Source organism: Lipotes vexillifer, unplaced genomic scaffold (assembly GCF_000442215.2).
Source record: "Lipotes vexillifer unplaced genomic scaffold, Lipotes_vexillifer_v1.1 scaffold496, whole genome shotgun sequence".
NCBI classification, from domain to species: domain Eukaryota; kingdom Metazoa; phylum Chordata; class Mammalia; order Artiodactyla; family Lipotidae; genus Lipotes; species Lipotes vexillifer.
In genome coordinates, this window is record NW_006786690.1 from 7,045,228 (window position 1) to 7,070,388 (window position 25,161).

General features: G+C 48.7%; 1 protein-coding gene across 1 annotated transcript in view; it reads left to right on the forward strand.

Annotated features, from left to right (window-relative positions):
* The first annotated feature begins 4,304 nt into the window (after positions 1-4,304).
* TMCO4 (transmembrane and coiled-coil domains 4) overlaps positions 4,305-25,161 on the forward strand; it is a 77,468-nt gene continuing 56,611 nt past the window's right edge. Inside the window, exons 1-4 of the mRNA XM_007459240.1 lie at positions 4,305-4,465; positions 12,171-12,345; positions 13,071-13,098; positions 23,556-23,688. Coding sequence (XP_007459302.1) covers positions 4,305-4,465; positions 12,171-12,345; positions 13,071-13,098; positions 23,556-23,688 — 497 coding nt within the window. The remainder of the gene's footprint in view (positions 4,466-12,170; positions 12,346-13,070; positions 13,099-23,555; positions 23,689-25,161) is intronic.

Here is a 25,161-nt window from a genome sequence, read left to right on the forward strand (position 1 = left end):
GGGGGGGGGGGGGTCCCGTGTACCCCCACTCAGCTCCCCGCATGGCCATTGCCTTTGAGGTTAAGTCGGACTCCTTAGCTGGGAGGACTTGATCCTGCAGGGTGTAGCCTCTGGCAGCTTCCCCTCCAACCTCATTTCTTCCCTCCCAACCTGTACACCGACCCATTGTCCAAGGCCTGGCTACACTGAACATCCTTTTGGTTCTTCAAAAGCATCCTCTCTCTTCTCCCTCTGGGACTTGACAGATGCTATCCCCTCTGCCGAGAACATTCTCTTCCCACTGACCCCACGCCTGTCTCATGTCACCTTCTCTGGGAAGCCAATTCTGGGTTCCCCTCTTTGTATCCCTCTATCTGTGTTTTCTCCATCACAGCGTTTATCCCACTGGGTTATCATCGTCTGTTTACTTGTCCATCTAGCTCTACCACTGTCCTGTTTCTTCTACTGGAATACCCTGTCCCATCCATCTGCAGGGCTGTCCCCCTTACTTCCTGCAGGCCTCTGCTGGAATGGCACCTTTCATCCGATACTGTTGTCACCCCCCGCCATCCTGATCACTGCATATCCCCCTCTCCCTAACTGTTCACTGCCCAGCTGAATGTTTATATATTTATTTATTTACTTACTTACTTATTTAGTGGACTGTTACATCCAGGTCCTCTGAGTGCTAATCTCAGTTCCACCACTTAATAGCTATGTGATTGTGGCAAGTACTTAAATGATTATGATCATGATGTATTGGTGTATTATTGCCTGTCTTCCACCAGAATGTAAGCCCCTTGAGAGCAGGGAATTTGTCAGTTTTGTCCCCTGATTTGCCTCAAGGCCCTCTTCATTCATCCAGCAAGTAGGCATTGAATGCCTGCAATACTCCAGGGCCTGTTCAGAAAGCTAGGGTTACAGCAGTGAAAAAACAACCAGGGGCTGCCTCGAGAAGTTTATGTTCTACTTGTTTACACAAGTAAACAATATAATTTTAAAATATATTATTTAAGACAGGAGTAAGTCTTACAGAAATAGAACAGGGTGCTACGATAGAGAGGCAGAGTAGCGTGGCCTGGGGAATCAGGGAAGGCCTCTCAGAGGAGGTGACATTCAGGCTAAGGCCAGAATGATGTGAAGGTCAAATGTAAATTGTCCCAGGCTGGGGGGAATGGCAGGCGCACAGGCCCAGAGGGAGGACCAGCTTGCGTATTTGAGGAGCAGAAAGACAGCCAGCGTGGCTATAGTGTAGTGAACAAGGCGGGGGTGGGGGGCATGAGCTGGAGTTGAGAGGCGGGCAGGGGCCAGATCAGGACTCTGTAGGCTATCATGAAAGGATTGGTATTCATCCTGGGGTGATGGGAGGCCTTCGGAGGCCTTTAAGCAGGTGAGTGACATGATTGGTATATAGGACAGCAAGGCCACTCAGGCTACTGTGTAGAGAATGGATTATAGGGCATCAGGAGAGTATTTTGTTGAATGAATGAATGAATGAATTTGGCCTGAGCTGAGTTCTTCGTGCACTCAGCGCAACCCCCTGTCGCCTGTGGTTAGAGACAGGCCAGCTCATGCTTCTCTGATTAGAAGGCTGTTTCTTCTTGAGCTGAGAACTAACGTGGGGCTCCCCAAATACAAGCCCAATAAAATACCATCTTGGGTTCTTCTGGGTAATAGGGACAATTACCCCAGCTGCCAAGTGGCACATGGAGTTGTTTAAAGGTAGTAGAAATTGCTAAGCCTGCTGCCATCAAGGCCAGGCGCTGCCCCTGGGGGTGTCCTTAGTTCTTGGCTTGTTGCTGTCCTCTTTGCCCACCAACATGGTCTGTGCTGATTATCTGAGCCAGGGAAATCTGCTACAAACAGATCTCCAACTTGGGTTCCTGGAGCCACCATTGGAGGCCAGTCTTGCTGGGTGACCTTGGGCATGGTCTTAACCTCTCTGGGCCTCAATTTCTCCATCTGAAACAAGGGAAGGAGAAACCCTGTGCGGGTGTACAGGAGAGAACATGGGGTTTAGAACCAAAGTCTGGTTTGACTTTCATCACATACTTACTGTGTAACTGTGGGGAAATCGCTTGGCCTCTCTGAAGCTTATAGTGAAAGGAGAGAATCATAATGCCTCACGTCCTACTTAACCTTACATGGTAGTTGTAAAAATTAAATGGATTTAAAGTGCTCTGTAAACTGTTATGTGCTGTCCAGATGTTGGTTTGTGGCTTTTAACTACCTCAGAGTTATTTTGAAAAACTGATGCAATATTAGTTGTGGACAGATTTTTAAATAATCCCTCCATGGAGGTGATACTTTGAGAACAAAAGATTTTATTGCTCAGCTGAATGAGAACAAATTTGTGGACCAAAGTCAGTGTGGAGTATGGGTATTAGACTAGAAATCTCTTGGCGGTAAGACGAGTGTTCGAAACAGAGATGGTGGCCAAGAGCTCTGGCTTTGGGCTCTGGTTTGCCATTCACTGGCATGTGACCCGGGCCCAGTTCTTCTCTGAGCCTGTTCCCCTGTGGTTTGAAAACTGGATGCTGTGGTATCAATAGTACCTGGCTCGTAGAGTTGGCTGGGACCGTGCATGTTAAAAACTGTAGCCCCAGGGCCTGGCATCCAGCAGTGGCTCAATAATGTTGTCTCTTACTATTATTTATACACCTTTGCTGTGTGCCAGGCACTGTGCTGAGCATCTTATTTACTTGTTTGTTGATTCTTTTTATGCATTTCTTTCTTCATGGCCATGTCATTTATTGCTTACACAGCCCTTCCAGACACGTACTGTTATAGTCCATTTTTAGGCAAAGGAATCTCAGTGCAGAGAGTTTGAGTTGCCCAAGGTCCCACATCTATGAGTTGGAGGCACTTAGATTCACACCCTGTCTGTCTGATCCTGAGCCTGCATTCGTATCCACAGTGCCCTATGGTCACGGCTGGTACCCTTCCCAGTACCCGCTCCCAGGGCCCTTGGATGCCTGACTTGGCTTGGTTTGTCCCTTCCCCAATCCTCCCCACCCATCCCTTCCCTTCTTCCCCTTCTGCGCCTGGGAAGGAAAGAGAATAAAGGGAGGGACAGAGGAAGGGGAAGGAGACCTTGCTCCCTCCCTTCCTTCCTTTCACTGAAGTGTAACATACATAGAGTACACAAACCGTGTACAGCTCAGTGAATTTTTAAAATATATTTATGCCCATGTAATCACCACCTGGGTCAAGATATAGAACATTTCCATCACCCAGAAGCCTTGCTGTCCCCCTTCTAAGCCAATATTCCCTCCCACTGACAACCTCTCCTCTGACTCTTCTCACTATAGATTGGTTTGACCTATTCTTCAAGTTCATATAAACTTAATCCTACGGTATATATGCTCTGGTGAATGACCATCTGCTTACCATTGAGATTCACTCATGTTGTGGTGAGCCAAACTTCATTCTTTTCATTGCTGTGTAATATTCCATGGTATAAATCTGCATAGGTTGTCCATTCTGCTGTGGGTGAACGTGTGGTTTGTTTCATTTGGGACTATTATGAGTGAAGCTCCTATGAGCATTCGTGTCTTTTGGGAGACATAAACCTTCATTTCTCAGGAGTGGAGTTGCTGGGGCGTAGGGAAGACACATGTTTAAATTTAGTGGATAAAGTCAAACCATTTTTCACATGGTTGTACCAATTTACACTCCCACCAGCAGTGTATGAAAGTTCTGTTTGCTCCTTATTCTCTTAATATTGTAGGTCTTTTAAATTTTAACCTTTCTGATAGGTGAATGGTAGTATCTCATTGGAGTTTTAATTTCCATGTCTCAGATGGCTAATTTACACTCCTACCAGCAGCGTATGGAAGTTCTATTTGTCCCTTATCTTCGTCAGCACTTGGTATTGTCAGTCTTTTAATTTTAGTCATTCTGATGGGTGAGTAGCCGTGTCTCATTGGGGTTTTAATTTCTGTTTCTCTGATGCTCAGCGATGTTGAACACCTCTGCGTGTGCTTATTGGCCATTGGATATCTTTTGTGAAGTACCTGTTCAAGTCTCTTGCCCATCTTAAATTTGCCATGTTTCTTTTTCTTAGTGACTTCTTTTTCTTCTTTTTCTTTTCTTAGTGACTTGTTTTTACACTATGGATACAAATCCTTTGTGATATACACATTGAAAATATCTCCCCCAGCCCCAGTCTCTTAAAGATGGTGAATAGAAGCTTTTAATTTGAATGAGGGCTAATTTATGTACCTTTTCTTTTATGATGTGGTAGTTTTTGTGTCCCGTTTAAGGAAGCTTTGCCTACCTGCTGAAAGCATTTTTCACTGCGATTTCTCCCTGCAGGACTGGAAATGGCCACAGGGGACGGGTCGAGCCAGAGGCTGCCCCAGGTGGCCGAGGAAGGGGAGCCGCATCTGCCCACAGGCCGGGAGCTGACCGAGACCAACCGTTTTGCCTATGCCGCCCTCTGTGGCATCTCCCTGTTCCAGCTCTTTCCAGAACCTGAGCAAAGGTGAGTGCTTTTATCTCACAGAGGGATGGCCATGCTTCTTCAGGGAGATGATTCTTGGCAGCCAAGCAGCCTGCCAGGTGTTACTGGACACTACAAAGAGGAGAAAGCCATTGTCCTTGCCTTCAAGGAGCTCACAATGTGGTAGGGGGCTAGGGCATCCCTCATTCAGTACCCACTTATTTATACCTTCACCAAGCATTTAAGGAGCACCTACAAGCATTTCACCAGGCACTGTTTGAAGTACATGGAAAGTGGACATGAGTAAGACAGACAAGGCCGGGGCTTCCCTGGTGGCACAGTGGTTGAGAATCTGCCTGCTAATGTAAGGAACACGGGTTCGAGCCCTGGCCTGGGAGGATCCCACATGCCGCGGAGCAGCTAGGCCCGTGAGCCACAGCTACTGAGCCTGCGCGTCCGGAGCCTGTGCTCCGCAACAGGAGAGGCCGCGATAGTGAGAGGCCCGCACACCGCGATGAAGAGTGGCCCCCGCTTGCCACGATTAGAGAGAGCCCTGGCACAGAAATGAAGACCCAACACAGCAAAGATAAATAAATTAATTAATAAACTCCTACCCCCAACATAAAAAAAAAAAAAAAAGACAAACAAGGCCGACACTATCCCTGCCCTCAAGTAGGACACACCCTAATAGGGGGTTAAGATATCTACATTCAATGAGCACTTACTATGTGCTGAGTGTAGTACAAGGCCCTGTGGAGAAAACAAGGAAAAGCAACGCCTGGCTTCTACCCTCCTGGTGCTTACAGTCTGGTGGGGGGCGGGCACCCAAATGAGTGATTTTAACAGTGGACAAGTGGGCTAGGTGCCACGATGCATATCAGGTTCAGTGACACTCAGTATATGGAATCGGAATAGTAGAGTGGCTAAGAGCTTGGCCTTGGCCTTCAAGACCTTCAGGGATTTTGTGGGGAGAGAGTTTGGAGACCAGAGGAGGGAGTTGTTTGGAGAAACCAGGACAGTGACCCAGAGATGGAGGGACACAGGTGAGATGGAGGGACACGCAGTTTTTCTCAGGGAGAATGCAGTTGACTTGGAGACAGCTTGGGTGCTGTGGATGGGGCAGAGGGAGGAGCTAACTTTGGCCCCAAAGATCCAGATGGGGAGGGGTCCTGGGAGGACAGAGATATCGTTCCTGAGACAGGGAGTGATGGGTTGGGGGCAGGAGATGGCAAGAAGTTTTTGCGTCTGCAGTGTTTTCAAGAACCGCAGCACCCAACCCCAGCCATGGTCCCCATGAGTAAACTTCCCCGTGCCTTGGGTCTTAGCTGGATTTTTGTTTGTTTTGCTTTTTTTCTTTGTCCCTCCCACTGGCCTGAACCTTGAGCGTTTTCATGTCCTTGGGGGTCACTTCCAGGAAGCCTTCCCAGACCCTCCTCAGCCCCCCAGACAGGAAGCTTCTCCACCTGTCTGTCCAGTAACCTGTCACCACAGCCACCATGCTGCACTGTAACTCTTCCCTGAAGGGCAGGAGCTGCCTCGTTCATCTCTGAGTTCCCAGTGCCTGGCACACAGCTTGGTGTAACACACACCCTCAGTAAAGGTCTGTGAAAAGAAGGGATGGATAAATACTGACTTTCTTAGCACAGGAGACATTCCACGGGATTTGGACTTAGATTTGGGTTCAAGTCCTACCCCTGCCACTTTCCAGTTACATGTGGCCTTAGGCAGTTATTTAACTTCCCTATGCATCAGTGTCTTCATCTGTAGAATAAGGCTAGTGATACCCACCTGCTGAGTGATTACAAGAATCAAATGAGATAATATAGTTAAAGCACATAGCATAGTGTTTGGCCCACAGTAGGTGCTCAGTAAGTGGCGATGCTTGCTGAGTCTGTGACTTACTTTATTTGTTCAATTTCCTCATCTGTAAAATGAAGACAATCCTGAAACTTACCCCTACCATTCAGGGTACTTCGGGCTGCAAGTAACAGTACACTGTACTAAAAGAGATTTAAATAATAAAAGTTACAATGACCATCATCAAAAAATCTAGAAACAATAAATGCTGGAGAGGGTGTGGAGAAAAAGGAACCCTCCTGCACTGTTGGTGGGAATGTAAATTGATACAGCCACTATGGAGAACAGCATGGAGGTTCCTTAAAAATCTAAAACTGGAATTACCATATGACCCAGCAATCCCACTACTGGGCATATACCCTGAGAAAACCATAACTCAAAAAGATACATGTAGGGACTTCCCTGGTGGTGCAGTGGTTAAGAATCTGCCTGCCAATGCAGGGGACAACGGGTTCGAGCCCTGGTCCAGGAAGATCCCACATGCCACGGAGCAACTAAGGCCATGTGCCGCAACTACTGAGCCTGTGCTCTAGAGCCCGCAAGCCACAACTGAAACGGGCGCGCCTAGGGCCTGTGCTCCACAACAAAGACAAGCCACCGCGATGAGAAGCCCGCGCACCGCAACGAAGAGTAGCCCCCGCTCACCACAGCTAGAGAAAGCCTGTGCGCAGCAATGCAGACCCAACACAGCCAAAAATAAATAAATAAATAAATTAATTTTTTTAAAAAGATAATGTACCACAATATTCATTGCAGCACTATTTACAATACCCAGGACATGGAAGCAACCTAAATGTCCATCAACAGATGAATGGATAAAGAAGATGTGGCACATATATACAATGGAATATTACTCAGCCATAAAAAGGAATGAAATTGAATTATTTGTAGTGAGGTGGATGGACCTAGAATCTGTCACACAGAGTAAAATAAGTCAGAAAGAGAAAAACAAATACCGTATGCTAATGCATATATATGGAATTTTAAAAAGCGGTACTGATGAACCTAGTGGCAGGGCAGGAATAAAGAGGCAGACATAGAGAACAGACTAGAGGGCACAGGGTGGGAAGGAGAAGCTGGGATGAATTGAGAGAGTAGCATTGACATATATACACTACCAAATGTATAATGGATGGCTAGTGGGAAGCTGCTGCATAGCACAAGGAGATCAACACAAAGCTTTGTGACCACCTAGAGGGATGGGATAGGGAGGGTGGGAAGGAGGTTCAAGAGGGAAGGGATACGGGGATATATGTATACATATAGCTGATTCACTTTGTTGTACAGTAGAAATTAACACAACATTGTAAAGCATTTATATTCCAATAAAGATGTGAAACAAATTTTAAAATTTAAAAATAAATAAATAAACAATAAGAGATTTGTTTTTCTCACTTAACAAGAAATCAAAAGGAAGAGAGTTCCAGCATTGATACAGCACCTCAAAAAGCCTTCGGGTTGGCTTTTCTGCAGTTCTCTTAGCCTCCCCCTCCTGATCATAAAATGGCTGGGGCAGTGCCATACATCACACCACAGAACAAGACCCAAGGCAAAGGAAGGAAGGCCCAAGGAAGAGGAGGACAGGGATTCTCTTCAAGTCTCTCATCAGGGAGGAACTCTTTCCCGGGATACCCTGAGAAGGCTTCCCCTTTTGTGTCATTGGCTAGGTCTAATCAAATGCCCTCGCCTCACCTGCAAGGGAGGCAGGGAAAAAAATAAAGGCACTTGACATACTCTGTCTCTGTCATGGGAGGGGGCTTCTACTGGTCAGGAAGAAGGGGCCGGGGAATCACTGCTGCTGAGAAATGGCCATCCATCAGAGAGGGTGGTCCTGAGGAAGGAACGTGTTGATGGCCCCTGCAGAGCCTGGCACAGAGCTACTGCCAAACAAACGTTGGATGTTCTCATTATTAATAATGAAACCACGTTCTCTATCTAGAGGTTAGAATATATCTCGTTGGATGTTCTGTTCCCAAGCAAGCCAGGGTCCCATCTCCTGCAAGGGTCCAACTCTCTCCCTGCTGTAGCCCATACCTGTGCCATGCATGGGAAGCTCTGTCTTTCCAGAAGCGTCTCAGATCTGATAAATCCCTACCTGATAAGCTGGTAGATAGGTGGGGGAAGAGTTTTGCTTACTTTGTTCACATAAACAAATATTTATGATCCTGAACTGTGTGCCAGGCCTGTGCTGGGCACCGCCTGGGAGGGCACGTGGGGAAGTTGTTCTGTGTCCCCCACAAAATCCAAGTATGGTCTTGAGCACACGTGGCTGAACCGGAAGCATCTGCCTTGGGGGCAGTTGCCTTCCTGAAAGTTACAATGCTGTATGCCACCTCTTTCCACTTGGTTGATCTCAGTCTTCTTAAGGCCCAAAACACATTTTAAAACCAACCTCAATCTGGGTTGTAAATCCCAGATATAATGTTGGTTTCAGTAATCTTTAGAAAACATTCTGTGTTTATGTCCACATGGGGCATAAAAGCAAGCCTTTAAAATATTTATCTCTCTTCCATGCTGTAAGCGTCACAGACGCTGTTCCTTACAATGAACTCTGTTTATTAAACATGGAGATATTAATGGTGTAGAGCAGGGGTCAGTAAGCTTTGTCCGTGAAGGTCTAGATATTTTAGGCTTGCAAACCCTGTGGTCTCTGTTGCAGTCACCCAGCTTTGCTGTTGCATGTAGGCTAAAAGCAGCCGGGAGACAGCACGTAAAGGAATGGGCATGCTGTGTTCCAATAAAACTTAGTTTCAAAAAAAAAAAAGGGCTGCAGCCCTCTGGTGTAGTTTTCCAGCCCCTAGTGAATAGGAGGAGCTTTGGACTAGGAGTCGGGAACCTGGATTCCAGATGAGGCTCTGCCCTTTCCCAGCCAGGAGACCCTTGATATGGTGATTAACCTCCGCAGCCCAGGGGCTCTGTCTCAAGACATGGCAAGGATGAGAGGGGAGATGGATGCACCAGCCTAGCCAGTGCCCAGCACTCGGTGGGTGCCAAGGAATGTGATTGCTGGAGAGGGACGATCTCTGCAGTGGTGAAGCGTGGCCTCTGGAGTCAGAACCCTGGACCCTGGAGTTGTCACTTAACCTCTCTGGGGAATTCCCTGGCAGTCCAGTGGTTAGGACTCCACGATTTCACTGCTGAGTGACCTAAGATCCCACAAGCCATGTGGCACGGCCAAAAACACCAAAACAAACTAACAAAAAAACACCTTTCTGGTTCTGGGTGTCTTTAGCTCTAGAATGGGGGTAAAAATAGTACCTCCCTCCCTCATGGGGCTGTAATGAGAAGTAAATGAGTCCGTGTGTCTGAAGCACTAAGTACAGGGACTGACAGGTAGTTGCTCAGTGATCACCATTTATTACAATTATTGCTACTGATTTTTATGTGCTTCAACTAGATCACCAGTCACGTTAGAAGCATTTACCAAGGCCCTGCCATTCTTCAATGCTATTTCTTATTTAATAGATTGCTGTACTGGCACTTTACATATATATTTATTAATTCATTTGTTCATTTAAAGAAACACCTATATAGGGCTTTATATGTGCCAGGTTTTGCTCTAAGCACATGACAAATGTTAACTTAGCTTTCAACAACCCAATGAAATAGGTTTCATCGTTATCACCACTGTTTTACAGATAAAGAAACAGAGGCACAGAGAGGCTAAGTAACTTGTCCAAGATCACACAGCTTGTGGCACAGCTGGGATTTGAGCTGGAGTTCGTGCTCTTTACCCCTCCACTCTTGTTATGAGACGCTTCTCTACATCCAGGACTTCCTTCATGGACACAGGGCCAGGCCGTGCTGCTGCCCTCGGCACTACATATATGTTTACCCCGAAGTAATGCTCAATCCACTTAGTCATCCCTCCCAGCATATACACTCACACATCATCCCAGGGTAATCCCAGTAATTGTAGCAGCGTAAGTTACAGTAATTGTTACAGCAGTAGCTAACACTTATTGAGGGTTATCCTGTGCCAGGCACTATTATCATGTCGTTTAATCTTTCCAGCCAATCTATGAGACAGGCCCTATTATCATCCTCATTTTACAACAGAGGAGAATAAAACTAAGAGAGCCGAAGTAGGGCAGGAAGCCAGTCACCGAGGGAGCCAGGACTCCCCCGAGGGCTCAGACATTAGAGCCCTACTCAACCCTCTTCTCCACTGCCTCTCTTGGTCACCTTGTAAATAAAATAGTGATGCTAACTGACATTAGTTGAGTATCTACTGCATGCCAAGCCCTGCTCAGGGTGCTTTATATGTATCATCTCATTTAATCCTCAAACAATTTTATGAAGTTGGTTTCTTAGACCCATTTGCAGATAAGGAAACTGAGGCACAGAGTGCACTGAGGCACACTCGCTCAGGTGTCCTTCAGGAGTGAAGGACTTTCCTGGGACTTCCCTGGCGCTCCAGTGTTTAAGACTCCACGCTTCCATGGCAGGGGGCGCAGGTTTGATCCCTGGTCAGGGAACTAAGATCCCTCATGCCCCGTGGCATGGCCAAAAAAAAAAAAAAAAAAAAAAAAAAGGAGTGAAGGACTTTCCCCCAGCTACTGAGAGGGCTTTCCAGCACAGCCTGGGCCTGCCTCAGCTGAAGAGAGCCAGTTCACCCAAGGTTCTGCCGCCTTCCTGGGGCAGCCTTTGTCCGATGACTGTCTGAAATAAGGGTATAAAGGCCCAGCCCTGTTGCCCCACTGGGGGCAGTTCTCAAGGGTCACCCCATCTTCAGATCTCCCCACAGGGTCAGCTGAGGCTTCTGTTGAGACTGGATCTCCGTGCCCAGTCCTGCATCCTCCCTGCCCATTCGCAGACGTTGACCCCAACAGAATCCCCAATAATCATTTCAGACTGCTTCCCGGGGACCTGGACCAAAACAGTGGTAGGGCCAGGATTTGAACCCAAGTCCTGCACTGCTCCTGTCACAGGCCCGGCCTGCAGAGATCTCTCTACCTGGGCTTTGGCAGCAGCAGCTCTAAAGAATGGGTTGGGTGGGCTGCCTGGGATCCACGGGAACCGGAGCCGAGCAGTGCAAGCAGGGAGCTTCCTGAGGTCACCCTCTCTACCAGGGAGCTCTGCTTGTCTCTGGGAAGCCTTTTCTCTGCACTGGTCTAATCCCCTCTGATCTGATTCCCTTTTCCACATCCCAGTGGTGGCTTGGAATCAAAGCCTTAGTGGACTCTTCTGGGGTCCCCAAAATGCCATGTGTTTCCTGCAGCTCCTGGGGTCCCTTCTCTCCTGGAGCAGCCCATCCATCCCCCACCCAGGGACCCCCTCAAATGACTGCTGTGGACAGAGCCCCCATGGTGGTGGTGGGCACGGCTGGAGGACAGACTTCCCTGCACTTTATCCACTCCTACAGCAGCCAGTGTGTCTCCAGAAAGCATGTCCGTGGCCATTTCCAACAGCAGCCAATCCCCATGTGTGCGAACCTTTTCCGGTCACTGCCTCTCACCTCACAGGTGGATTTGGGCCTCGCTCTCTAGACTCTCTGGACTCTCTGGACTCATCGGGGCTTGATTCCTGCCTCTGTCCTAGCATATCCCACAGCACTGGATCAGTTAGTTCCGTCCAAGTCTCCACCCCACTGTGAGCTTCTCATCCAAGGCCCATCTTGCTCATTTTGGATTCCACAGCCCCCAGGGCGGACCGGCCTCAGGGCGTATGGTCAGTAACTGCTCGTTCTGTGGTTTATCAACCCTGTGGTCAAAGTTTTGGTGGAGGAAGAAGCTGAAGGCCACACACCTGAAATCAGGTTTTGGCTCTTCCGTATTCCCTGGGCCACAGTCGCCGTGGTTTTTTGTTAAGTGCCAGGTCTTCACATCCCTGCACACACCTCGTATCGTGAGAAGCATGGTCCAGGATCTCAGCTGTGTCTGTCTTTCAGATCCTTCTGCACGGACTTTGTGGCTGGCCTGGTGAAGTGGCTGGACTTGTCCGAAGCTGTCTTGCCAACCATGACTGCTTTTGCCAGCGGCCTGGGAGGCGAAGGAGCAGACACGTTTGCTCAGATTTTATTGAAGGACCCCATCTTGAAGGACGACCCACTGGTGATCACTCAGGTACACCCACTGCCCAGGTGGTGGCTGCCAGGGAAAGTAGAACAGATAATTTCCTCTCAAAGTCAGCCTGAATATCTCTTCTAGTGGCATGGGGGGAATTGAAAGATTAAATATTGCATCATAATTTCATATGATGATGACGATCATAGCTAATGTTGAATTATCGTTATTGAATATTTACTATCAATTTATTACTTAAACAGTACTTATTATATGCTAATACCTTACTAATATGAACTCATTTAATTCTCAAAGCAATTTTATTAGGTAGGTAGGATGATAAATGGAGGCACAGAGACGTTAGGTAACTTGTTCAAGGTCACACAGCTGACTTGAACCTTGGCAGTCTTACTCCAGAGCCCATGCTCCTGACTGCTAAGCTGTGGTGCCTCCTTTTGGAAGCAGCAGCTTTGCTGTGTGCCCTTGGGCATGTCACTCACCTGCTCTGTGTGCATTTGAAGCAGGCAGAAGCTTGACACAGGCTATCGGTGGGTCAAGAGAGCAGATTTAAAACAGCCCTTCCCCTCCTTCATCTGACTCCCTGAAATTCTCACACATTTATTCAGTTATCTGCTTACTTGTTTGTCTGGCTCGCCCCTCGAATGTAGGGCAGAGGTATTTTGTCTGCCTTGTTCTCCCACTTATTAAGGGTCAATAAACATTTGTCAAGTGAGCAGGCTGGTTACAAATCAACCTATTGCTAATTCCTGTTACTCTTCCCTCAGGACCTTCTGAGCTTCTCACTCAAGGATGGTGAGTTGATTTCATAAGTTGTGGGGCACATATCTGCACCTCAGCCAGTGAAGCCAGTGGTAGGTGTTGCCCCTGTGGTCCCGTCCCCAGTGGCCTTTTTGGTGCAAGAAAGGAAAGGGGGCTTCCCTGGTGGCGCACTGGTTGAGAGTCCGCCTGCCGATGCAGGGGACATGGGTTCGTGCCCCGGTCCAGGAAGATCCCACATGCCGCGGAGCGGCTGGGCCCGTGAGCCGTGGCCGCTGAGGCTGCGCGTCCGGAGCCTGTGCTCCGCAACGGGAGAGACCACAGCAGTGAGAGGCCCGCATACCGCAAAAAAAAAAAAGAAAGGAAAGGGAAGCCAGTAGAGCTGGGGAGCTGGAAGCTCTCCATTCATGCCAAGCACCGGGTGGTGCTTCTTAGCGGTTTTATTGATTCCACACAGTGCCCTGTGGTTCCACCTTCTGAGTGGCTCTGGAGTCTGGCTCCTGCCCTCTGAGGTCTGTTCTGCTGGCAAACAGAAGAAGCATGGAATTGAAAATGAAATCCCAACCACGTCTACACTGTGTAGGAAGGGAAGTCCCCCGCACTCCCCACCGGAACGCTGGCTCGTGCAGGACTGGAGGGGTAACAAGAGGAGGAAGAACAGAATGTCAGGAGCAGAAACAGCATGTGCAGGAGGCCTGGCTGGAAAGAACGCTCAGAGGAGGGTCACGGGGGCCGGAGCCGAGCAGGCTCTCCATCTACACGAGATCCCAGGCTGTTCCCATGGAGTTTATAGTCTGAGAAGTGCAGCTCTAAGGCTCAAACCCCAATATATATTTTTGACCCTAGTCTAGCCGCACAAAATGCTTTCAGTCTGTATCTCAGAGCCAGATGGGAGCCCAAGGGTGATCTGGCCCAGTCCCTGCTTTCAGGCGGGCACGAGCTGAAGTAACACTTCTCTTTAGCCGGTGAGGCCATGTGGCTGAGCTGTGGTCTGAGGATGTGGTGCAGTTGGTCTGAAAATCCTCAGCTGTATCACTTGTGTTTTTTCCAAACAGTAGTAAGGGAAGAATAACAATATCCGATCGTCCTGGACGCTGTTGGAGTGAGGGGTGGGTTTGCACAGAGGTCTGAGGCTCAGGAAAGCAAGGCAGCCCATCAGCACACACACGCTCACGTGATAATCACGGGAACAGCAAAGCACCAGTTCTTGAGCGCTTGCTGGGTGCCCAGCCTGCCGCCAAGGGCTGTACAGGCACGGAGCCCTCTCAGCCCCCTGAGGGGTGCTGGAGGTCGTTGTTCCCATTTTGCAGGTCAAGATCATCTTGGATGAGACGCCCATATTTCCAGGTGGAGAGGTTGAGGCCAGAGAGGGGAAGGGGCTTTCCCGGAAGCACACAGTGGCAGAGGTGGCCTGTTGGTCAGAACCAGGTCTCCGGCCTCCAGGGCCAGCCTTCTGCCCCACGGCCTTGTCATGAGGGAGAAGCAGCTGCCCCAGCCCTCCTGTGTCGGCCTCACTCTCTCCCTTTCCTCACCCAGCGAGCCACGTTCATCCTAGCCTGCTTCCTGCCCCCGCCTGCCAATCATAAGCCCTCCTGAGCTCCCAGGAACACCCAGGACACTTTAACTTACCCCCTCTGCTATGGGTGACCTTGGCCTGGCTCTCACAGAATAATTGGAGTGGGTTTGAAACAGCCTGTCTAATGTCATCACCTGGTACCTCATTCCCTCCCAGGGGTGTTCTCATAGGCAGCCTCTAAACCGGCACTGCCTTTGAAATATCTCTTGAGAATAACCACCACTTATGTAGCACCTGTAATGCTGGTCATGGTACCCGACCCTTGTCAGGCATTGTTTCACATCATCCTCATGGCCATCCTTTCACGTATACACTCCCACTTTCCAGATGAGCAAACTGAGGCCCAGAGAGGTGAAGTAACTGGCTTAAGCTGGTAAGTGGCAGAGCTGGACATTCTAAAACAAGTGCTATTAACAAAAACCTTAGCAGATTTTACCCACAGGGGTTGAGGAATGTGGCAGCATCCCCACGGGAATATAGTAATACCTCGTGTCTAAAGAATACCAGTTTCTGACAACATCTGGGGGGTACCTTTGGTTTATCTCAAAGCCCCACCAGATGCCGGCATCTACAAACAGCAGCAGCTTCACTGGCACACCGGGACCCCAATGGGAGTGGGTGCTAGGGCTCAAAATTTCCCCAGAGGTCAGAGGTAGGTGGCCCCTCTAACCATCTAGACGACCCTCCCATCAGACACAGGCAGACCTCGGAGATATTGCAGGTTCCGTTCCAGACCACCGCAGTAAAGCAAGTCACGTGAATATGTTTGGTTTCTTAGTGCATGTAAAAGTTATATTTACACTATACTGTAGTCTGTTAAGTGTACAGTAACGCTGTGTCTAAAAAAACAATGGACCTTAATTTAAAAAATGCTGTTAATTTAAAAATGCTGTTGGAAAAATGGCACTGATAGACCTGCTGGATGCAGGGTTGCCACAGACCTTCAATTTGTTTAAAAAAAAAAAAACAAGAAAACGCAATACCTGTGAAGCACAATCAAGGCAAAGAGCAATAAAACAAGGCCTGCCTGTGGATGAGAAAAGGAGGCCCGGAGTGGGAGTGGCTACAGTTGTCATGTCCAACTCCATCCTTATTAATGAAGAACCAGGGACCAAGAACTGGGTGCATCTGGGGATCAGGCTGCCTGGTGTTAAGATTCAAGCTCTACTCTGGCAAGGTCCTGAATGTCTCTGTTTCTTGGTTTTCTCAGGTGTTAAATGGGAACAAACAGTACTTTTTACCTTATAGGGCAGTGGTGAGGATTAAATGAAATAACCCAGGTAAAGTGCTCAGAACAGAGCTGGCATGCAGGAAGCAGGCCATGAGTGCCACTGGGGCACGGTGGTGGTGGTGAAATGGGAAAGCCCTGGGAACCAGAAAACCTGGACTCTCATCCTGTCTCTCAGACTCTCATTGTGTGACCTTGATCAAGTCACTTAACTTCTCTGAACTTCAGTTTCAAATACAAATGAGAGGCAAGAGCCAGATGCTACTTCCGAGCAAGACAAAACTGTCTTTGGTCCTAAGAACACAGTCAAGGATCTTGTAAGGAGAAGGTCAGTGTCATAGTTGGGCCGGTTGCTCAAGGCCTTTCCCATAAGCTCCATGAGAGTAGGGCCCTGTCTGGCTTGTTCACCATCATATCCTGGTGTCTGCAACACTGATGGACACGTGGTGGGCATTTAGTACTTGTTGGGTGGGTGGGTGGATGGATGGATGAAGGGATGGAGGAATGGATGAAGGGATGGAGGGACGGATGGATAAACGGATAGAAGGTTGGATGGATAGAAAGAAGGATGGATGCCCTTTCCTTAGAGCACAAGCTTAGATACTAGCAAGGTGGTTTGTCTGAACTTGAGGGTTAAAACTTTTTTCTGCAGAAACTGATGGGGTAGGACACACAGCACAGAAGAAGGCTCTCTGTGCCACTGCATTTCTCTCTGGGTGTGAGACAGGGTGATTAATCATGGAATCAGCCCAAGACATCAACACAAAAAGCCGCACGTCTCTGAACTTCCTGGAAGGTTGACCCACACTGACAATATTGGTATCTTAGTCACAAAACGATGCCATCTTGGCAGCTGGGTGGAATTTTCTATGCATGCTAATCATTTTCTTCTCATCCGGTAACAACCCATGAAGCTTCCTGCCCACACAACTGGAAAAAAATAAGCCTTTTATATGTTGAAGGTTAAACTAAATCTGAGCCAACTCTAGACTGGGTTTCACAACTGTGGCACTATTGACATTTGGGACTGGATAATTCTTTGTTGTGGGATCACCCTGTGCCATGTAGGAGATTTAGCCGAATCCCTGGCCTCTACTCACTAGATGCCAGTAGCACTTCCTGAGTTGTGATAAGCAGAAATGTCTCCATACTTTGCCAGATGTCCTCGGGGGGCAAAAACATCCCTGGTTGAGAACCATGGGTTCAGGACCCCAAATTTGGCTGTCTCAGGTGGGGCTGGTTTATTTGTAGTTGGTAATCTTTGTAAGTTACCTAGTTGCTCTCCTAGGTCCTGTACACAGATGGTGAATTATTGCATCATATATAATCCTCAAATCAACTACTAGGGTAGATACAGTTATCCCCACTGATAGGAAATTGGGCTCAGGAGGTTAAGTAACCCGAGGTGGCATTTCCAAGTAAGTTTCAAATTCCATTTAAGGCAGTGAGTCTCATGGTGAACGTGCGCAGGGGACTTAAGCTGACACATGGTTCTTGCCCTCTGTACTCTGAATCCAAAGATAACATTGACTCCAGGCCATGGAACCCGACGACACGCAGCCGCATGAGATATAACAACTTTCACCACAAACTTGGCTCTACTTTCTGACCTGGTCTTTATTACCGAGTTGCAAACCCTACCAACCCAATGAATCAGAAAGGTTTGAGAGGTTGGTCGTTGGTCGTGGTGGAACGCGTTGTCAGCTGGTGGCTAGGTTCTTCTTCAGGATCCTCAAGGTTCGTAAAGCTTGCTATCAGTATTGAAACTGGCTGTTCATCCATTCAGCAAACGAGAACGGAGCCCGCACTGTGTGTGCCAGACCGTCTGCTAGGTGCTGGGAGTAGTTCTAACCAGGGCCGATGCTCATTGAGTGCCTACTGTGTGCAGGCCCTGAGAAAAATGCTTTACAATTTGTTTAAACCCCTCAACAGCCCTGGGAGGTAGATGCTATTCCTGTCCCTCATTTTACAAAAGAGGCAGCTGCGGCCCAGAAGGTGAAGTCACCTGCCCAAGGTCACACAGCAAGGATTCGAACCCAGGTAGTGTGGTTCCAGAGTCCATGCTTAACTGCTGTTCTGCTTCCTACATGGAGATAAAATGATAAAATCCTCATCCTTGCAGCTGACTTTAAGGGGATTTGATGAGGCCAGAATGAAGAGTGGGCACCCCATGTGGTAGAGGCCGGAGGAGGCCAATCTGGCCAGCAGCTGAGAGGGTGGAGCTGGAGGAGGGCCTCAGATGGGCCCCCTTTGCTCCCATGACCACCGGCCTTGAAGTAAGCTTGCTGCCACGTTGAACGCCCTTAATTGTCCCCCCAAAATGAGCCGTGAAGAGAAAAGGCAGGAGTCATACCTGAAACCTTCGGAGTTCAAGTCCTGCCCTGAGACAGGGTGCATCTTAGAAGTCCTGTCCCTTGGGACTTCCCTGTTGGCGCAGTGGTTAAGAATCCAACTGCCATTGCAGGAGACACGGGTTTGATCCCTGGTCCAGGAAGATCCCACAGGCCGCAGAGCGACTAAGCCCTTGCACTACAACTACTGAGCCTGTGCTCTAGAGCCCGTGAGCCACAACTACTGAGCCCACATGCCACAACTACTGAAGCCCACACACCTAGAGCCCGTGCTCCGAAACAAGAGAAGCCACCGCAATGAGAAGTATGCACATTGCGACAAAGAGTAGCCCCCGCTCACCACAACTGGAGAAAGAAGACCCAATGCAGCCAAAAATTAATTAATTAAATTTAAAAAGAAAAAAAAAAAGTCCCGTGCCTCCAGCCACACTCTGCCCACCAAAGTGAAGACCCTGGGAAGACTTGTAAGTCAGCCCAGTGCCCATGGGGGGAATGGGGGGAGGACCGTGGGACTAGAGTAAGGTGTGGTTTCCTTTATATGAAAAAAAAATTCATTGAGGGTGAAATTGGGTATAAATATTCTAAATGTCACATAAAATGTACAATTAGAAAAGTTGGGGGAATTCCCTTGTTCACTGGTTAGGACTCGGTGCTTTCACTGCCAGGTCCCGGGTTCAGTCCCTGGTCGGGGAACTAAGATCCCACAAGGCACGCAGTGCGGCCAAAAAAAAAAGTCGGTCCATCGAGGGATGGCAGTGCAGTAGGCTGGGTAATCAGTTGAATGAATATGGCCTGAGAGTGTCCTCGGACCACAGGGAAAGGGGAGACGAAGGTTCCCCGTGCTGACACAGCAGCATCAGCTCACAGCCTCACCCCAGCAGCCCTGGCTTCTTAGCATCTAAGGATAGAGCAAATTTGACAATTTACCATAAAAAGAGTATGATTAGCCACCCTTTCTTGATCACTTACTGCATCCCAGGTGCTAGACAGTCTCATCACATGCATCTTCTCACTGTATCTCAACAAACGCCAGATTAAAAGGGTATTCTTGCCCCCATTGTACAGATAAGGAAACTGAGGCTCAGAGAGGTCAAGAAAGTTGCCTGAAGCCATTCAGCTAGTAGGTAGTCAGATGAAAATTCAAACCCCAGTCTGTGTCGCAACAAAGGCTGAAGTTTCTGCCTCTGAATTCCTTTCCTTTGGTCTGGAGGGCAGTCCCCAAAGGGAAGGGATTGGCCATGATCTCTTCCCAAAGGTCTGGGATTCTGCTGCTCTCCGAGGAGAGGCAAGCTCAACCCCAGGCAGGTCATTCTGGCTCCCGAACTCAGATCCATAGTGAGAACAGAGGCTGGTTCAGTGCCTGCCAATGGAGGTTGTACTGCTCCCTGAGGAGGTGCATTTGGAAATGTAGGGCAGGTGGTGGTTGTTATCACAGCACCTGGGGTGCACCTGGCGTTTAGTGTCAAGCTCTAAGGGTGCTGTTCATCCTTTAATGCACAGCACAGTGTTGGATGGTGAAGTGCAAAGTGCATCAACTTCTCTATTGAGTTGCTGGTGAGGAAAGGAGCCCAGAAGTGTTTGTTCTGCCCCCGGGTCTGTCCAAACACACTGGTTGACTTTGGACATGTCCCTAGCTCTTCCTAGGCCAGAAGGACCAGTTGGGCTCCAAGGGTGGAGTCTGGGTGGGTGCTGGGGCTGCCCAGCAGTTGGAGGCTGGCATACTCCTGCCCCCTGGGGGCAGAGCCAAGATCCCTGAGCCCGCCCCCCACCAAGATTTTCCAAAGAACGGGCTGCTGGGTGATGGGTCCTGTGTGTGTACCTTTGGCCCATGGCCTAGGGCTATGCCTGGGATTGTGGGTGCACCCCACATATCCCATGCACCCAGAAGGTAGGATTCACAGCTGACCACATGGGATTGACCTGGAATCCCAAAACTTCACTCGAGTAGATTTGCCTTATTCTATTTTTTTTTTTTTTTTTTTTTTTTTTTTTAACCAGCTGTCTTTTTCTTCTCTAGCTAGGAGTTCCCTTTATTACCCTTGCTAAGATAGATACTTTTCTAAAATCTGAGGTTCTTTGTTGTCAGTCTGGGGAAGTTCTTAACCACTGTTTATTTGAATATTGCTTCTCATATTATCTTTACTTCCAACTTTAGAACTTGGAATAGGCATTTATGTTAGAACTTCTCAGTCTGTCTTACCTGTCTCAGATTTTCTTTCACATGTCTCTGTTTGTCTCTCTGTGTTTTATTCTGGATATTTTCCATAATTCTGTCTTTCAGTTAATAGATTTTCCATATGTGTCTTTTATGCCATTTAGAATTTCTGTTCTAAATCTGTGTGTGTGTGTGTATCATATATAATCTTTTTATTTTTATTTCTTTTTTTTTTAACATCTTTATTGGGGTATAATTGCTTTACAATGGTGTGTTAGTTTCTGCTTTATAACAGAGTGAATCAGTTATACATATACATATGTTCCCATATCTCTTCGTTCCCCGACCAGTGATCGAACCTGGACCCTCCACAATGAGAGCTCGGAGTCCTAACCACTGGACCTCCAGGGAATTCCCTCAAGTAGATTTGCCTTTAAAAGGCAGCCACAGTGAAATGAACAGAAACTTTGGCATCCTGAGTTTTAAGCCAAATTCCACGGCTCTCTCAGCTGTGTGATTTAGAACAGCGGTCCCCAACCTTTTTGACACCAGGGACCAGTTTCGTGGAAGACAGTTTTTCCACGAACTCGGGTGGGGGAGATGGTTCAGGCGGTGATGCTAACGACGGGGAGCGACGGGAGCGGCCGATGAAGCTTCGCCCCTGGCCCACTGCTCACCTCCTGCTGTGTGGCCCGGTTCCTAACAGGCCACGAACCGGTACCGGTCTGGGGGCTGGGGACCCCTGATTTAGGAAGTTTCTTAGCCTGTCTGCACCCGTTCTTCCCTCTTGTGCAAAATGAGGCATCATAATACCAGCTTCCCAGGACCACTGGGAAGATTAGCAATCAGGAATGCAAGCTTCTTGAGTGGTGCCCAGCATTCGTCAGGAGCACCGTGGATGCTGGTTTCCTTCCCTGCAGAGGTAGCAGGAGGAGGAGTCCTCTTGATTACACCACTTCCTCCGGGCATGAATGCACCCAGACCTTCTCAGATCAGGAGCTTGCTAGTTAGAACAAGTGCAAAGGCCTTGGGGCAGGAATGAGCTTGGCTTCTTGGTGGGACAAATACTGGTGGAAACAGGGACCAGTAGAAAGTGAGGCGGTAGAGAGTGGCAGGAAGGGGTTAGAAAATGTACAGTCTTGCAGACCATGGGAAGAAATGTGGATTTTATTCTAAGTGCATTGGGGAGTTTTAAGTTGGGGAAGAGAACCCCAATCAGATTTATGACTTCAGCCTTCAAGCTGCTGTGTGGCAAATAGAGTGTGGGGCAGGAGGAACCAGGGCAATGGCTGGTCCTTGAAGAGCAGTGGCAGTCACAGTGGCCGCGCAGCAGAGATGGGGAGCCGTGGTCAGACTCAAGATACATTTTGGAGGTGCAGCTGTCACCATTAGCTGGTAGCTTGGATGTCTGAGGAGGGGCAACGAGAAAAATCAAGAATGATGCCCAGGCTTTTGGCCTGAATCGCAAGTTGGGCTTTTTATTGAGACAGGATGGATTGGCCCTTGAGGAGTGAGTTGGCTACCTGGCAAGTTGTCCTGGGTAGCCCAGGACTCCTGCCCCTCTTCCAACACTCACCACCTGCCTTAAATAGAACCTCAGCTCCAAGTCCAGCAGCCTGGCTGTCAAGGTCCTTGAAATGACCCTTACACGAGGCTGGCATTCCAGAGTCCCGCGCCCGAGAATACCTTGGGAGGTTTTAATCACCTGTGCACCTGGCAGTCTATATTCCAGAAACTGAATCACGGCAGCCTTGACCAATGGAGTATGAATTAGTGGCTGATAATAACTGCCATCAGTTAATCACCATGGCCAAGGCTTATTAATTGCCACAGGTCGATTACGGCCTACATTCAATAGTCTGTGATCCTAGGAGGGAGCTCCTTTATTTGTGGAACATTAGCTGATCAATAATCCCAAGACATGGCCTGTGGTGTCCATTTCCCGACACACAGGTCCTCATCCAGGGAGGCGGCCGAGGGCAGCTGGGCAAGTGCTGCCAGACCACAGCTCGCTCTAAGGACCCTAGTTAGAGGAAGGAACTGGTTTATTTTGCAGAAGCTGAGGTTATCGTAGCTACTACGACCTTAGTATAAAATTACCATGCAGCATTGCAGACACCCAGCAGAGGAGGCCAGTTCTGCATCATTCATTAAGCACCCGTCATGGACCCAGAGTCCTCTCCTCAAAACTTTGTGAGGGCTTCCCTGGTGGCGCAGTGGTTGAGAGTCCGCCTGCCGATGCAGGGGATGCGGGTCCATGCCCTGGTCCGGGAAGATCCCACATGCCGTGGAGCAGCTGGGCCTGTGAGCCATGGCCACTGAGCCTGCGCATCCGGAGCCTGTGCTCCGCAACAGGAGAGGCCACAGCAGTGAGAGGCCCGCGTACTGCAAAAACAAACAAACAAACAAACAAAAAAACTTTGTGAGATGACTGTTACTATTTCCACTTCCACCTGAGTGAGGATGAGCTTTGCCCAAGGTTAGACACACAAATAGTATCCGTACCCAGGTCTGTCAGGCCATTAATTGAACATTTATTCTTTGTGCCGAGCACTCTCCTAAGGCCCGGAGATAAAGCAGTGTAGAGTTTATACTTATAAAGTTTACACTTCACGGGGAGAGACAAACGAAAGTAAGTGGATATGATGTCAGAGCAGGGCAAGCTCTGTGTGGAACAAAATGCAGGGTAAAGGGGTAGAGTAATGGGGGCTGGGGGTCAGGAAGGCCTCTGTGAGCGGGAGGCGTCTGAACAGAGACTTGAATGAGGGGGAGGAGCCTCCCAAGAAGATCTGGGGAATGAGCCTTCCCGGTGGTGGAAACAAAACAAGTGCAAAGGCTCCGCAGCAGGAACATTCCAGAAGGTGAGGTCGTGGAGTTGGCCAGGGGCCTTGTATGTCAAGATGGAGTTGGATTTGCTTCTGATCATGATATCACGTCCTTAACAGCTTTGGGATGTGAAAATTTGATCTTTGCTCATTTGGTGAAAAACGCCACCTTTCTTCTGATCCATATGGGTAATAGTTGCACACTGTTCTGCCCCAGAAGCTGTTTTCTTGTTCAGCTGACTGGTTCTCGGGGCTGTGCACTTCGGATGTATCTGGGGTTTGGGTTTCATCCGTTGTGCTGCTGTTAACATCTCTGTGCTTGGAGGCTGAACTGACCCCGTGCTTTCTCTCTTTCCAGGGCGCTATGATGCTCGGGCCCGAGTCCTCATTTGCCACATGACCTCCCTCCTCCAAGTGCCCTTGGAGGAGCTGGACCTCCTCGAAGAGACGTTCCTCGAGAGCCTGAAGGAAACCAAAGAGGAGGAATCTGAGTAAGTGTGCCCTGCGACCCTGGCCACCCTGTCAGGAATCAAGGACTTCCACTCTTCAGATAACAGCATCCTGTGTGTCCCCTCCCCCCATTAAGAGATGGTGCACTGAGGTGGGAAGAGCACTGGACAGAGAGTCCCAGTGCAGCCCTGACTCGCTGTGTGGCCTTATCAAGTCACTTCCCCTCTCTGGGCCTCCATCCTCATTTGTAGGAAGGGGGTATTGAATGGATGAATGCTAAGGGCCATGAGTTTGTGACTTTAACATTCTGTGGTCCCAACACCCCACTCCCCCTCAGTTCTTGTGACACCTTGTCTGTGGGCCAGAGTGGCCTGGGTTCAAATCCCACCTCTGACACCTGTTTGCTTTTTGACCTTGGGCGGGTGCCCCCCCACCCCTGTTCTCTAAGCCATAATATTCTTATCTGTAAAATAGGAATAAGAATAGCATCCTCCTAGGGTCATTGTGGAAAACAAATGTAATTGTATTATCAAGTGTTTGGCCCAGGGCTGGCATGTAGCAAGGGCTCAGTAAGTATGAGTCCTTCCCTTCCCCCACATTCCCCCATACCTGACAGCTGTCAAGAGGCTTTGCTATCTGTGTATGGTCAGGTGTGTGTCGAGGGAAATTTTCCTGGTAACTTGGCCAGAGCTCAGCTCTTTGCAGAACACCTTACACAGGATCTAATCCCAGGGTAATAAATCAATCCCAGTGACAGCCTAACTGTGGGCTCCTTGCACCAGGCACATCTCCCAGCCTTGGGTTTTGTTCGGCCATGAAGGCTTTCTTTGAGCAGCCAGGCTGTGCCAGTTCAGCCCAGCTGGGAATTTAGCTTTGAAGCCAAGTTCAGAACTGGAGCCGCCCTCCCACCAGGGTTTGTAGGGCAAAGGGAGGCGGTTGATTCCTTGAGAAAGGAGGAAACTTGGTCTGTTGAAATAACCTGAAAATAGACTTGTTTTGACTCCCAGAGCTGTGTCAATAAAGAAAGAGCTGGTTCCAGGCCCACACCTGGATCCCTCAAGTATGCCTTGAAATGAAGGAAACTCTTAAGTATTGTCTGGAAATCTATTGTCAGAAAGAAACACATTACCCAGAGGGTCTGTTCTGATAATGCCAGATCAGGAAATGTGTAAAACAGAGCCCAGCTCTGCCACTTACCAGCCGTGTGATCCTGGGCAAGTTATTTAACTTCTCTGGGCCTCAGTTTCCCCAGCTACAAATGGGGATAATAATAGCACCCTCTTCATAGGGTTCTGTGGGGCTCAAATGAGTTTGTACACATAAAGCGCTTTGAGCAGGACTTGCACAGAGTTACTAGATGTTAAATATCAACATTTGCTATAGTACTGTTATCATTGCTGTTATTACTGCATGGGCCATTTCCTCAGAATAATACTCCACAGGTGTCATTTTTTAACTCAATTTTAGGGACTTTGGCAACCTCTCAGATTCTATCTATGGTCTCTGGAGGGGTC